General features: G+C 42.8%; 1 protein-coding gene across 2 annotated transcripts in view; it reads right to left on the reverse strand.

The window, feature by feature from the left end:
* Nucleotides 1–13,583, reverse strand: part of IRSp53 (Insulin receptor substrate 53 kDa) — a 96,112-nt gene that overhangs the window by 48,115 nt on the left and 34,414 nt on the right. For both annotated transcript variants that reach the window (XM_066728655.1, XM_066728654.1), the window contains exon 3: nucleotides 11,411–11,486. In XM_066728655.1, the coding sequence (XP_066584752.1) occupies nucleotides 11,411–11,486 (76 nt within the window). The remainder of the gene's footprint in view (nucleotides 1–11,410; nucleotides 11,487–13,583) is intronic.

Consider the following 13,583-nt stretch of genomic DNA (forward strand, 5'->3'; position numbering starts at 1 on the left):
GTTTCTTGTTATGTCACGAAGAGGTCAGACGAAAACCGGGATGGAATTAGTTGGAGGAAAAGCGGTTGGGCTATAACAGGATGAAAAAGTTTGTCGTGTTAAAGCGAGTGGCGAATAATTAAGGCCAATTATTATTCGGATGGTGGCGTAAGCAAGGCCGGACGAGTCAACGCGGGGACACTTCGAAAAATCGAATTGTTCCCCTCCAGGTGGAATTATTCCAGCCCCAACCGCGCACAGCCAGCCCCTGCGAAACCAGTCGTGCTGGTCCAGTGCAGATCAACATTCAGCAAAATATAAATTCTCCGACGCAGAAGGGTGGAATGCGTGAATATTCGCAAGCCCGCAAAAGCTCCAACGGCAGACCTTGCTCCTAAATCATCCCACTTTTATTCCTCCCACGGTATTACGTTACCTGATATTCGTAAATGTAGGTACGCGTGCTTTGCCTACCGCAATAAGTGCTCTTTACGATACATTCATTCTCTTGTATTCTCTATCTCTCTCTCTCTCTTACACACTGCTTTTTTCTATTCCAAGTCCCCCCTTCCCACCCCTCTTCCCGTAATTTCAGCCCTTCCGAAAGATTCCACCTGATGATACCATCAAGCTTACTCCACTGCAAAATATATTTTTTCAAAAGAGTTCCATTAACCCCTTAACGGTGTAGTAAACATCACAGAATGTACTCTTACACTGTGAAAAATAAAGTTTGCGAACTTTCTATGAAAGTTTCTTTAACCAAGTGTTTATAGGATCGCTGGATTCAATTTTGATATTAAAATTTCAAAGTTCAAAATAGTGAACACCAATTTAAATATTATCCTTTTACAGAAGCTATCATTTTCTGTATAATTTTTGTAGATCACAACTGAAATAATGACTTCTTATGAAAAGTATATAATTTATTTTCTTGAAAAACGTTACTAGATAGATACAACAATTCCGTGAATCTATTTTGTAATGGCTTTTAACGAAATGTGCCTCCGATCATTTATTGAAACTATACAGCGCTTTAATTTAGTTGTTTAATGAAAATTACATCAAATAGAGAGTTTACACGTTCACCCTTCATACAAGGTTTCAGAATAATAATTAAACTTTAAATTCTTATTCAAAAGCTCAAACTAAAACAGTATACAAATTTTAATTAAAATCGACAAGAAAAATAATAAGGAAGCTATTTTCAAATGGCGGTATATTAATTAAAGAGTTAATAGATCTCCTATCGCGAATAATGGAACAAAACGTATATAAAAAATATTTATGATAGCACATAGTTATTTGTCATAATACAAGAACAAATGTATAGATAGAACATTTGCAGAGAGCAATAAATTCACTTTCTTTTTCTCATTTGAAATCCTTCGCGAGACGAAAAATACAGAGGCTCTTGGTACAGAGATCTTAGGGTAAATGGATGCAGAAAATCTTGCCAGCTTTGATTTACGGCCATGAAATTGTAAGAAAGCTGTCAGCGAGTCGTTGAGAAAAAATTAATATTAACGTCACGCGGGGCCGAAATTGTGCCTCATTCTTTCGCCATTTCGAGCCATTTCGCACCCCTCGGTATCAGCGTCGGAGGGGTTAAGGGAGGCGGAGAGCTGGGAGTGTCTGGATTTCAAGATGTAGAAAGGCTCGCACTTTTTCCGGAGCCCTCCTCTGCATAGCTACGAAGGTCGAATCAGTTTCACCAGGAGTGACAATGCGCAATTGCAGAGTTTACAATAATATTGTTACGCGGCATCTGTTGGTGCGCCGGTGAACCCATGGGAAAGGGGAAGAAGGGTAGTGGAAGGTGTCAGTTATAAATCATCGTCAATTCTTTTCCCATCTGGGATCAGCCACCCCCCATCCAGTACTCGCGAGGGCGTCGGCACCACTGCAGTTACGCGCTTCCACCCTCGCCGACAATCAGCGTGCTTCTGTATCATTTACGCGCCCATCCAGCCGGAGAAATTGCATGTAAAATTACAGCCTTCCACCCCCTGCTGACATCGTAAAATCACCTCTAGCACTCTCCGCTGCTAATGGAGTATCGAAATAAGAAAAAGTACAGCGATTTTTCAATAAAATCTCTTAGAGGTAAAGCCTAAAAGTATCTGGCAATTCGAGAGGAAAGGTTATAATGCTGTACAAATCCTCTATCTCTGAATTTAATATTCTATTTTCGTCTGGAACTTTATTTCCAGGACAAACCTGTTGAAAACACGGAGAGAGAGAGAGAGAGAGAGAGAGAGAGAGAGAGAGAGCAAAAGTTGCAGGAACACCACTGATTACACAATCGGCTCGTCAGGGAAATGAAAAACAATCCAACCATAATGCGACAGCGATAAAACAAAATTCCACAATCGACTATCGAGATTGGAGAAACGGCTCTCGCGTAAAAAGGAATGCAATCGGTATTAGTGTATCTAGCGTTTATTAAATGGAGCAAGCGTGTCTGGTAATTTTAGAGAGCAACCGGGCTATAAAGTAGAAAAGGTGGCGTGGTACAGACGGTGGAAGACGAAAGGTGGGATAGGAGAGAATTCCAAGGAAAAGGCCTTGCATGTCGCGGATTAAGGAATTCTCTGCTGGGTCTTGACTCAAAGTCCCTGCGTTCCTTTATTATTCTTGCGAAACAACATTCCCGCGGGAGTCAGTGGCTTTAATGGGAGACGGGAAGAGGCTGCCACCTTTCAGGAAGGAATATTTTGGAATGGCGGTGGTTGGGGCGAAGTATGCTCATCGAGCTTAAAGACAAAAAAAGACGTTCGAGAGGAGGAAAGAGAGAGAGAGAGAGAGAAAGGGATGTAATGGTGGGGGAGGGGGAGGAGAGGGGAGACTACTGCACAGTTAATGTATGTAAAATGAGGATGGGACACAGAGAGTTGGCAAACTCGGGAATGAGTGAAGGAGGGTGATAGAAAGGCTGAAGATAGTCGGGATGGGGAACGTAAACTTCATTTTAGAGGACAATACCGCCTGCCAGTGTACGATTCAATTATTTTCACTCAGCCGGTCATGGCAATTCCGCACGGCCCTCAACTGCCTCCCGCAAGCAAAATACAGTAGACGCTCTTAGTTCCGTTACCAACTATCCCCTACCACCATTTTTCCTTCACTGCTCTCACCGATTTGTGTTTCCTGCAACCCTCAAGGTCAATAGTATCAATACGAGTGACCCCGACAGATTAAATTGCTCGCGCCAAGCAAATACCGGATACGATCGGACACTCCGGCAAATTCAATGAAAAATTGCACACTGAAATATCCAACGGCGAGAATTCCTACATTTTCTATACTCTTCTTTTATTCTAATAACGTCACTCTGATAAATGAACGCCTTTTCAATTAGGAACTTTGCCTCGTCGTTCGACTTTGAATTTTCGTGAAAAAACAGATTATCCTGGAAGGAGTTGGCGAGAAGGATTTGTGAAAATCTAGAAAACAATGGTGATCGATAGGGATTGGCTGCGCGAAGCTGGAAACCCAATGGTTTTCTCATCGAGACCTGTCAATTAGACTGGTGAAATTTCTTAATCGTTCGCGACTCGTGGAAGAAGAAGATTGCGACGGTAACCCTTGCCTCGTGAGAAAGAATTACGCTGCAGTAGAGAGAAACTGGAAGTATTGTGCACAGACTGGAATATCGTATAGCTAAAACTTTACCAAAATTCAATATTGAATAAATATTTATGTATAGTGCAACCTCGCGTAGTGGACTGTCTATAAAACAACTATAGTTTGTATAGTTCAAAATCACTTGTTGTTTTACTAATAAACCATCAGCTTTGTAACGTAGGACAAACAAACGCATTTTTGGCCAGGCTTTTAACAAAAATACACCGATGTGTGTGGCTAGGAAGGATAACATTCATTTAAGGACAGTTTCAACTGGAATACGAACGTAGTATAAATACTATAAGGATCCGTTGATATCGCTCGAGCGACAAATTGGATTAAAGGAAACCCATTTAAAAGGCTATACCAGTCTCGTATTGCAACGTGACCGTTGGCTTTCTGCAACTTCTGCCGTTACTCCTTGAAGAACTACGATTTAATTCACATGCCGAAAGAAAAACGAAGGAGCATGAAAAGAAGGATAGCACCTGAGAGCAATAAGAGGTGTATGTACAGACGCCTCGAAACTCTTAAATCAGCATCAACTCGAGGCCCGGCAATAATAAGTGATAAGAAAGGAAGAAAATCGATGATAGCCATAAGTTGTTTTGCGGATAAACGGCGTTCACCGATGAAGATTGCCTTTTTATTGTCTCTCCTCTCGTAATTGACGTCTAGAGGAAAGTGTTGAAATTTAGTTGAACCGAGAGAGCAAGGAAATAAGGTAAATGGAGGATGGAGGAAGGGTATTACTAGGTCTTTTAGCAATTCCGCGAGAAAGGATACTAAAAGCCCCCTTGCTTGATATATTCCTCCTTCTTATTGGTTGTTCGAAATCATTTAGTTTGCCAGTATCTAATAGCCCTGGCCTTCCATTCTCGGCAAATACTACTGGAAGCAACAATAGACTGCACGAAGCAGTTACTTCCAATGCAATGGGGTGCCAGTCGTGTTAAAGCAAGAAGGGAATTCAGTCCTTAACACCCTATACCCACATATACTTTATTCTATATCCCTTCCATTGAAACTCCAGCTTCCTTCGTGACGCACTCTCCCGGAATTTATTTACTGTAACCTTAACGCGACATCGAAAAATTTCCACTTGCTACATATTTATCGTTCTGCTCTTTCGTTTGCACAGCACCCTCAAATTTCTCTCGGTTCTCACCGATGGTTCACTGCATTTGTGTGTGTGTGTGGAAAACTGTAGGACGCAGGTATATAGATATACATAAGCTGTGTTCCCTTGCAGTATTTGTATTTTCAGTAGTAATACAAGCGAATGGGAGGACGATAATCGTGTGATAACAAAGCAGAAGGGATGGTTTTAACGAAGGCTGCTCTGGGCAGGGGTTGTCCGTGCACGGTTCTTGGAATTCGCTCCAATCTCGGCTAATCTCGAATACCTTACATATTCGTATCAGTGGAGATTGTACGTAACGCATACCAAAGTGCTAATGGAGCCATTACACGAGTTGATTCTGCGTGGGTCAACATATACATATAGATCGATTAGCTCTGACTAATCACCGTGGCCCTCCGCTTCTAATTAACTTGCCATGACCAGGCTGTACAACAAGCTCATAATCATTCGAAACATCTGTCCCACTACGTTAATGATCCATCCTCATTTCGGTCACCCACCACACTGTCACTGAGTTATCACCCAAGGAAAAACTTGATCCCCTCAAGTACCTCCCCGAGCTCATTACCTTCCCTAATTAACACGAGTTGCTTAATTAAAAGGACCCTTTCCGTCCGGAGCAGGCTCGATCGACGACCGACGAGTGGAAGCGCGAATCCAGATTGTTCTTTGTAGCCTAGCCTCCGCCAGGCTGGATTTCCACAAACGAATTTATCATAAGCAGGGATGATGCGAAATTGGCCCGAGTCACTAAAAACGAGGGGACGCACGATAAATAAGAAGGGATCGAGGGAAAAAGAGAGATTCGAGCTGTGCTGCGTCGCAGCGACACCAAGGCGCGACTCGATGGAGTGTAATTTGAAAAGTTTTCTCGTTAAATTGCGCAAAATGCATAAAACGAATGCACGCGCGACCTGGCGAATGCCGCAACGTTGGATGAAGCGTCGAATATAATAGGCAACGGAAAGAATCGAGGTAAGCGAAGCCGGATGATTTCAGGGAACGATGCACGATGAACGACTAATTTTAATTATTGAATCCGTACAGGTGAAGTACTCAATTTGCCAGCGTCGCGCTCACCTTTGAACCTTTTCCCTGTTTAACGGAGAGTTCCTGCAATTTCAATTCAAACGTCTATCCAGACCCGTTATTTGCCAAGCCCCTTTTGCGTTATTGATTTCCACTCGATCATAGCCAGTATTACCAGCTACGTTTGAAAACTCCAACATTTATTGTACGTCGAGCTTCCGGTACAAACCTCCCCTTAATAGCGTCGATTATTGCAAAGTACGAAGGAGTACAATGACCATTCGGAAGATGAAATCACTCGCTAGACATAACACTCGCCTTCCTCTCTCCTCCAAGTTAACCTTTATCGAGTATCCAGTATTGCTTATTAATGTGCTGGGGCAATGAGCTCTCTAAACGCAATGCTATATACACGTTGCAAACGAGGGTAATAATATCCTCTATCGCTACAAAAGACTCCGAATATATATATATATATATGTATAGATGAAGAAACAAGACTAGGGTTAATGAATATAACTAATTAACTACGGATATCTCGATACAAGATCAAACGAAATTAAACGAGGGAACAGGAATATAAAAAATAATGATAGGAAAGTAGACTCCATTTAATATAGTTATACATATACAGTGTTTACTACTTGGATCCCAACTGGGGCAAGAAGAGTGATTATATTGCCAACTCGCACACACGTACAGCAATACTCGACACGGTATATTGCAAGAATTTTATAAACAATATATTAAAAAAACAAACATTAATCGGTTGGAAGGGAGTCGCAAAGTCGTGGCAGAAATTATCAGTTTATATTTTTGCAGGTATACGCCTGGTGGGGAATAGCAGAAAACTGCAGGGCGGAAAATTCGTATAAAGGCAGAAGCGTGTGGTGCACTCTGTATAAAAATCCTGTGAAAACGAATAAAAGGAGAAAGAATGGTGAAACGGTCTGGGTGGGAGGAAAAAAGAGGGAAGAGCGATGGCAGTACATTTTTAGAGACAACGTTAATTGCAGTCTCGGTGTTTTCTAGCGGGCAGCAGTGGCAATGTTGTCTGCGTGTGACACCTAGCCATCCCAGAGATATCCACTCCCTTCGATGTTCGGACAATCAGCAAACCCCCAGCGTCCGAAACAGCAATCTAGCTAAATTCTCGTTGCAAACTCTGCCTGCCTCTCTCTTTGTCCTCTTGCCTGGCATTTCCTGCAGCTCGTCAGACGAGTGAATTCCACGCGAACGACTGAGCTTCCACTCGATAAAATTACCCCTTTCCAACTCTTTTTACCCCCCTCACCTGTGTATGCTCCATATATACCGTGTGCAAGGGAGGCCAAGGTACGCTGCAATATGGAAGAGAGGAGCCAGAGTGGTAGCTGGCGGAAATATTCTGTGCGGATCAAGACGAGTCAGCAAGCGAGTGGAAACGGATGCAATGTACGAGAAAAACGAGAACGTACAGCCAATTCAAGGCGTGTCTTCCTGATCCCTTACGCGCGAATAATTTGACGGAAGAAACATTCGAGACCCAGGCGAGGAGAGATCACGTGCAAAAGTGGATCGTTACGGTAAGGCGAGCTGATGGCGTGCTTCGAGATAATGCAAAATCCAGCCACTCTGATCTCGTGTGCTGTATATAGTAGGTAATATATATATATATATATATATGCGGAGGATCAGGGCTGAGCTTAATTAAATCAGAGAGTTGAATCGTCGATTTATTTTATTTTCTTAAAAAAAAGACAGTTCGGTTTGTGTTACGATCGTTTTTTCCAGCAGAGTTTCATGTACTATTGGAAGTACATATATATATATATGTGTGTGTGTGTGTGACGAGGTGGTACATCGCACATAAGGAACAATGAAGCTTGAGTAAATGTCTCAACGAGTCTCTCTCTCTCTATATATATATATATGTATGTATATATAGATCAGTCTCTATATGGCCTTGGACTGGAGAATCCAATGTTACAAGTTTCAACTAAGAGAAGGGAGTTGAACAAATTAATTCCGTAAGGACGAAAACTCGAGGACAAAGGGCCAGGCATTCAAAGGACTGGATTCGAAAGCTAGGGACCAACGCGTTCGGATAAACGACTAAAGGGAACATCCTAGCGCGACTCGATAAAACTGAATTATTTATCCCTTTCGCTTTCGGAGAAAGCTCTCGGGGAAGGCGATTAAAAACGTGCGAAATAAGGGCCTACACACGATAATATAGCACGCTCTGCATAATTCATGTAGGTTTGCATAAGCGATGCTCGCCGCAGAAACGCTGGAGCCACGAATTGGCGAGACTCAGCCTTGAAAATGAGGGAGGCTCGTTGAAAATTCAGCAAGAGGAATTTTACATCCTACCGAATTGCCTCGAGTTCCACCAAAGTTTACCGCTATAGTGCGATTGATAATTTCTCCAATCACCGATCAGTGACGCGAGAAGGAGGCCACCGGAAGTTTTATGGGACTCTATTAAGGTGAGTTACGCCGGGTGGGCATGTAATTTTCCGGAATAGTGGCTATGCTCCCTTACGTCACACTTCGAGGGAAAGACATATTTTAAGGTAAGAGGAGAAAAAAGGTCAGGAGCAAGATTCGGCAGGGGGATCTTCTCGGTATATATAGAGACGAGACAACCCATCGTGAAAAACTTCTCATCCCGGAGCTAACGGCCAGCAGCAACTTCCATAAACAAGTATAAGCCGTGGCGACAAACAAAATTGTGATAATTTTCGCGACGGTGCTGCTGGCGAGACGGAATTACCAAGTTTTTATCTTCGAGACCCGACCGCGATTAAAAGCAGAAATACTGGGGGAAAAAAAAACTTGCCGGGGACTCGAGCACAAAGATCCGTAACTTTCTTAACGAGTTCCTGTGGCTGAAGACGAACCGAGAGACGGCAGCTAACTCGATTGGGATTTCATTTTTCGTCCCCCCCCTCAAAGGGTAAAGGCTGAATCGACGCACGACCGACACGATATTCACCTTTATCCGCGCGAACATAGTATATAATATATATATATATATATATCCCGCGAAAACTGTATCGGACCCTGAAGAGGTATTTCGTTAAATATCCGTGTTTATGACGAAGGATACACGCATATATGCCAGAGACTGTTTACCATGGACTTAGAGTAGGTGCGACGTTAAGCAGAAATTTGTTGAGCGTACTCTTGTGCAGGATAAACAAACTGGCGGAGGTATTTACGAGCGAAAGAGCCTAGCCAATGGAAATTTGCTCAAAGTTAACACGAAAATACAAGAGCAACCTTTGAACGTACATATATGCATACATGAAACGAAGAGACAGAGCCAGTTTCGCGAAATAAACAGAATCGTGAAACTGACGCGTCGCGCCTGGCAAAAAGCGAACCAGTCAAATGAGCAGATCCGGCCGTAAAACGTATCAAGCAACTCTATTTAAAAGTGAAACTCTCGTACACGCATTCTACCGCTCTCCCTTTATCGATCCACTCGACCAACCGAAAGAATACCATGATTCTCCTCTCCGAGCCCCGGTGTAAAAATACTGAAAAACAAAAACTATGGAAAGAATATAAGGGCGAGAGAAAAAAAAGGGAACGAATCGAGGAAATGCATAAGCGAGCGCAGAAATTTCGGAAGAAACTTTGCTCGAACGCAATTTACTTGATGAGATTACACAAATGGATGAAAAATATCAAACCAAAGGCACAGGGGAAAGTTTAGCCCCTAATTTGCATGATGAAATTGTAAAAGTTTTTACTCGAGGAAATATTCGTCCGAGACCTATTCTACGAAGATTTATTCGAGACACATTAAATTATATCGTCGTTAAATTAGGAAATAGAAGGTTTCACGAGTATGGCAAAACGTTTACGTTACATTGTCTTTTGGCTTTTGCCTTTCTCCCAGTGCCATAACCTACGCCATAACGCGTTATATCGTGGATACTCGCACTGGAGGATTTCCCATTCTCATCGTAAATCTGTCGCGATACATAGGAGCGTCGATATCCTTCGCTGATACCAGTCGTGTGGATTCTATATTTCTTCCAACCCCCTTAACCCACCCCCTCTCTCCCGCCCTGAAGCATTCATTCATTCCCCTCCCACCACCTATCATTTTACCTATAGCAGTCTCTTGCCCCATTCTTTCTCGCGCCCTTGTCTCCATCCCCTCCTCCCCCTCCCCCACAGCTTCCACTATTTCTCTTTTTCTAAAATTCCTTTATCTCGTCTTCCTTCCCTGCAGACAAACCATCCAGCCAGCCTGTATATCCGCCAATCTGATACTAGCTACTTCTCACATTCTCAAGATACACTCGCTCTCGCTGCTGCGTTTCCCCCCTCCCCCCAAAATGACGCCACTAATCAATTTTGCTCAACACCCTTACACATCATTCACGTCACTTGCGCATTTTATATCTCTGAGTGCGCGAGAAACCAAAGTTTCTATTATTGGTCCATCCACTTTCTTGCCAAATATTCCTATTAACGCTGCACCAAAATCCTCAAGGCGATACTCGTGATATCTCATAGATATATAGGTATATATAGTATACATATCTCTCGTCTCTGTGCAATTCTGGCAAAGACCATAAATTGTCTTGCTAGGAAGTATAGCCAGAGCGTTTGTATTCGCAGGCACTTGGGCGAGATCCTCGGGCATCCTCGCGTGCTTTCACCGTGACAAAGGCAGATTTAAGCTTCGCTTACGCCGGAGATTCACAGTTTGCAAGGCCACTGCTATCTAACTATGTTTCATAATGAATTTCCTCTTTCCGGACATAATAAACTGTGCCAAAGTCGAGGAAACTCGCCGTTTCTGGAAAGTTGAGTCAAAAATGACAAGAGTAATTAGGTTTCGTTTAATAAATCAGTAGAGTGTGAAATTTCTTGCGCAGGAACGACAGCTTCTTCGTGAAAAAAACATTCTTAATATCAAACATTAAAGAATAAAAGAGTTTGGGAGGAGAAGAGGCTGCGAGCTCGCGTGTGACCCACATAGGGGCGAAAAATACGTGAACACTGGCTGGTTTCAAGGTCAGCAGGTTAACAGAGAGGCGATTGATCCGAGTCGAACGTAGTGGAAGGGATAGGAAAAGGTCAAATTCCTCGTGGCGGAGAGTTAAATGGCAGCTTTGCTCCGGGACATGGGATATAGGAAATCTGGCGAACGCTAAAAATTGGTCCACAGCGAAGGGAAGCCGAGCGTCGTTGCAGGAGCTACGTGAAATTTAATACCCGAGGAGAGGGAGAAGCAAGGGTCACCTTGGTGAGAAATAAAAAGCATCGAAACAAGACTAATCGATCGGGACGACTCCAGAGGGAGATTCTGACCGTGAAAAAGAGGAAACACGCGAGGCTCCGGGGATGGTGGAAGTGTGCGAGAGGGAAAAAATACGACGGAGGACGAATTGGAATGTAATAAAAGCTCGACATCGGCGCTCCCTGCTACGCAATTGTGACGAGCTGGCAATTCGATCCTGAAACAGGACCCAGGAGACGGCATAAACTTCTCTCCATAACTTCTGCCCTTTTCATGCTTTGCCCTCTCTGTCTCGCGCGCAGCGTTCTCCCTTCACCCTCTTACTCCCCCTTGATTTTTACGCATCCCTTGCATCCCCCAAATGTTCAATTTAATTCACTCACCGTGAAGAGCTTTCAGGTATGCCTTGCCAGCGTTGATCAACTGCCTCGCTCCTGGATTAAACTTGTCCAAAATGTTCTGTAAATTGAAAAAAGCAACAACTGTTTTAATTCCATCAAAATACATGATTGAATTCGTTGAATAATGGATATCGCGTTATAAACGTTCGATGTAAAGCGACTATATTTTGCATAAATAGCTTCCGTTCGATAATTTCATCATCTCGTACATACCAGCTGGATAAACCTTCGCTAGTATTTATCTTCCTCTTTAACATCAGTATTCTGAACGAATGCATCTGTACGTATAAATGCATGTGGCAATTAGACTGAACGTGCGAAATGACCTTGAACTTTTTCGCAGCTACACGAATGCTAGTCTTATGTGTAAACGGTGAATCGAATGTGAAAATGGAATGTGGAAAATAGCTCGAGGAGCTTGGAAAAGCTGTGGAAATGTTGGATGACGAAAATGGGTTTATCAGAATTTGGTCAGTCAAACAAAATTGTAAGGTTTTTGTGCAGCGAGTGGATAACAGGTTATCGGTGAGGTAGAAGTTTATTTCAGGATATGGAGGGCGAATAACGGGAAGCTGTGCACCGAATCTGAGAGGGGGACCACGTTTCCAAAAGCACCTGAGGCATTCCTGCTTTGAGAAGGTGCCTTCCATCGTTCGCCGCAGAGTCCTCTTTCTCCACTCCTGCTAGAAATTTAAAACGACATCTTGAGCTGCTTGGTTGCTCGTTCTTCTCCTCCCGCCCTTTCAGGGCCGTCCAGAGACCTGCGTATGAGTAAGGCGTCGCAGCACCCTCTGCATAATGGCTCACTTTACACCAGCAAAATTGTTAGAATTTACCGATATTGGCAGGTATGGTATGGCTGTGACTCAAAAAAGTTCCAAGGGTTCGTCAAGTTTGCAAAACTATGTTTTGCTAATGCGTGGCTGAGCAAGTGGCTCCGGGCTGCTTCAAACGCGCCAAATTAATGGAATTCCAAAACTTTGTACTTGAATCGTTCGCGATACTAGAAGCACTTTATGATTGGCCGATAAACATCGAGTGACAGTAAGATAGTATCGGAACGATCATCTTATTTAGTGTTTCCTTGAGAAATTTTTTTTTCCGAGATATTTCGAGGAAACGAGAGACACTTCGGTAATTTTATGTCTAATGTGATATTATCGTATGATCGTTTATCAAGCAAATTGTTACGTGTAGTTAACTTGTCAAAGTTCCTGTGCAAATATAACTCTGATTTGGCTGGTAATTTTGGTGTTTCCGTATCCGTTGCAGCTGCAAGTGACGGAAAGGACACAAGGCAAGCAGGTAATGTTGGCAAACCTAGTTTAATTTGTCTGCCACCGAAGGATCGATTCGACTACCTTGGCTGGACTGGTGCGAGCTGCCTCTCAACTTGGGCAACAGTGTCGCGTAATGCAGGCAGCCACAAACCGAATTCCAGACTGAATTTTCGCAGGGATGCACTGTACGAGGAATAATTAAGCCATTTTCAATCCGTGCAGCTACGGACTCTAATATTAATATTATTTTTCTTCCAAAATTTAAATCCCAAATTTTTCGTGGATTAAAGGTTATATACTTTCGGACGGCGAGCAACGTAATTTTTCTACCGTTTCGGTGAACGAGAACAAAGAATTGGTGACAAATCCACAGAAAGGTATAATTCGTAACTTTTGTCACGCGTATCAATCGAGTGTCCACAAAATCGATCGCAATTTAACGGCCGAGTGAATTCTTGTAATTCGCAGACGTGTCTGATCGCTCGAACATTATAAATACCGCGGAACTGTCCCGATGCGGAGCATTCGAGCTTCGCATTTCTCAGTGGACACTAACGTTAATTTGAAACGTAGCACTTGAGTGTATCATATCCCACTTTAATTAATATAATGAAAAAAGAAACAATTAAACGCATGATCTTGTGTTAAACCGCCGTAGCAAGCAATCAGGATTTTTGCTACTTTACAAGATTGCTCAAACACGGTCGACTTTGCAATCAAAGTCAGCTTCAAAGAAATCCTCAGCTTCCGCAACAAATTTCTTACTTTATCAAGATCGCAAAGTTCAATTTTTAAGTAAATATGTATATCTTCCTACACTGATGCTAATTTCAATCTATGGTGGAGATAAAAAAAGCAATATTTATGAAAGCTGA

The sequence above is a fragment of the Prorops nasuta genome, unplaced genomic scaffold (genome assembly GCF_024137725.1).
Source record: "Prorops nasuta isolate Cenicafe-Biocafe unplaced genomic scaffold, Cenicafe_Pnas_1.2 PNAS00006, whole genome shotgun sequence".
Lineage (NCBI taxonomy): Eukaryota > Metazoa > Arthropoda > Insecta > Hymenoptera > Bethylidae > Prorops > Prorops nasuta.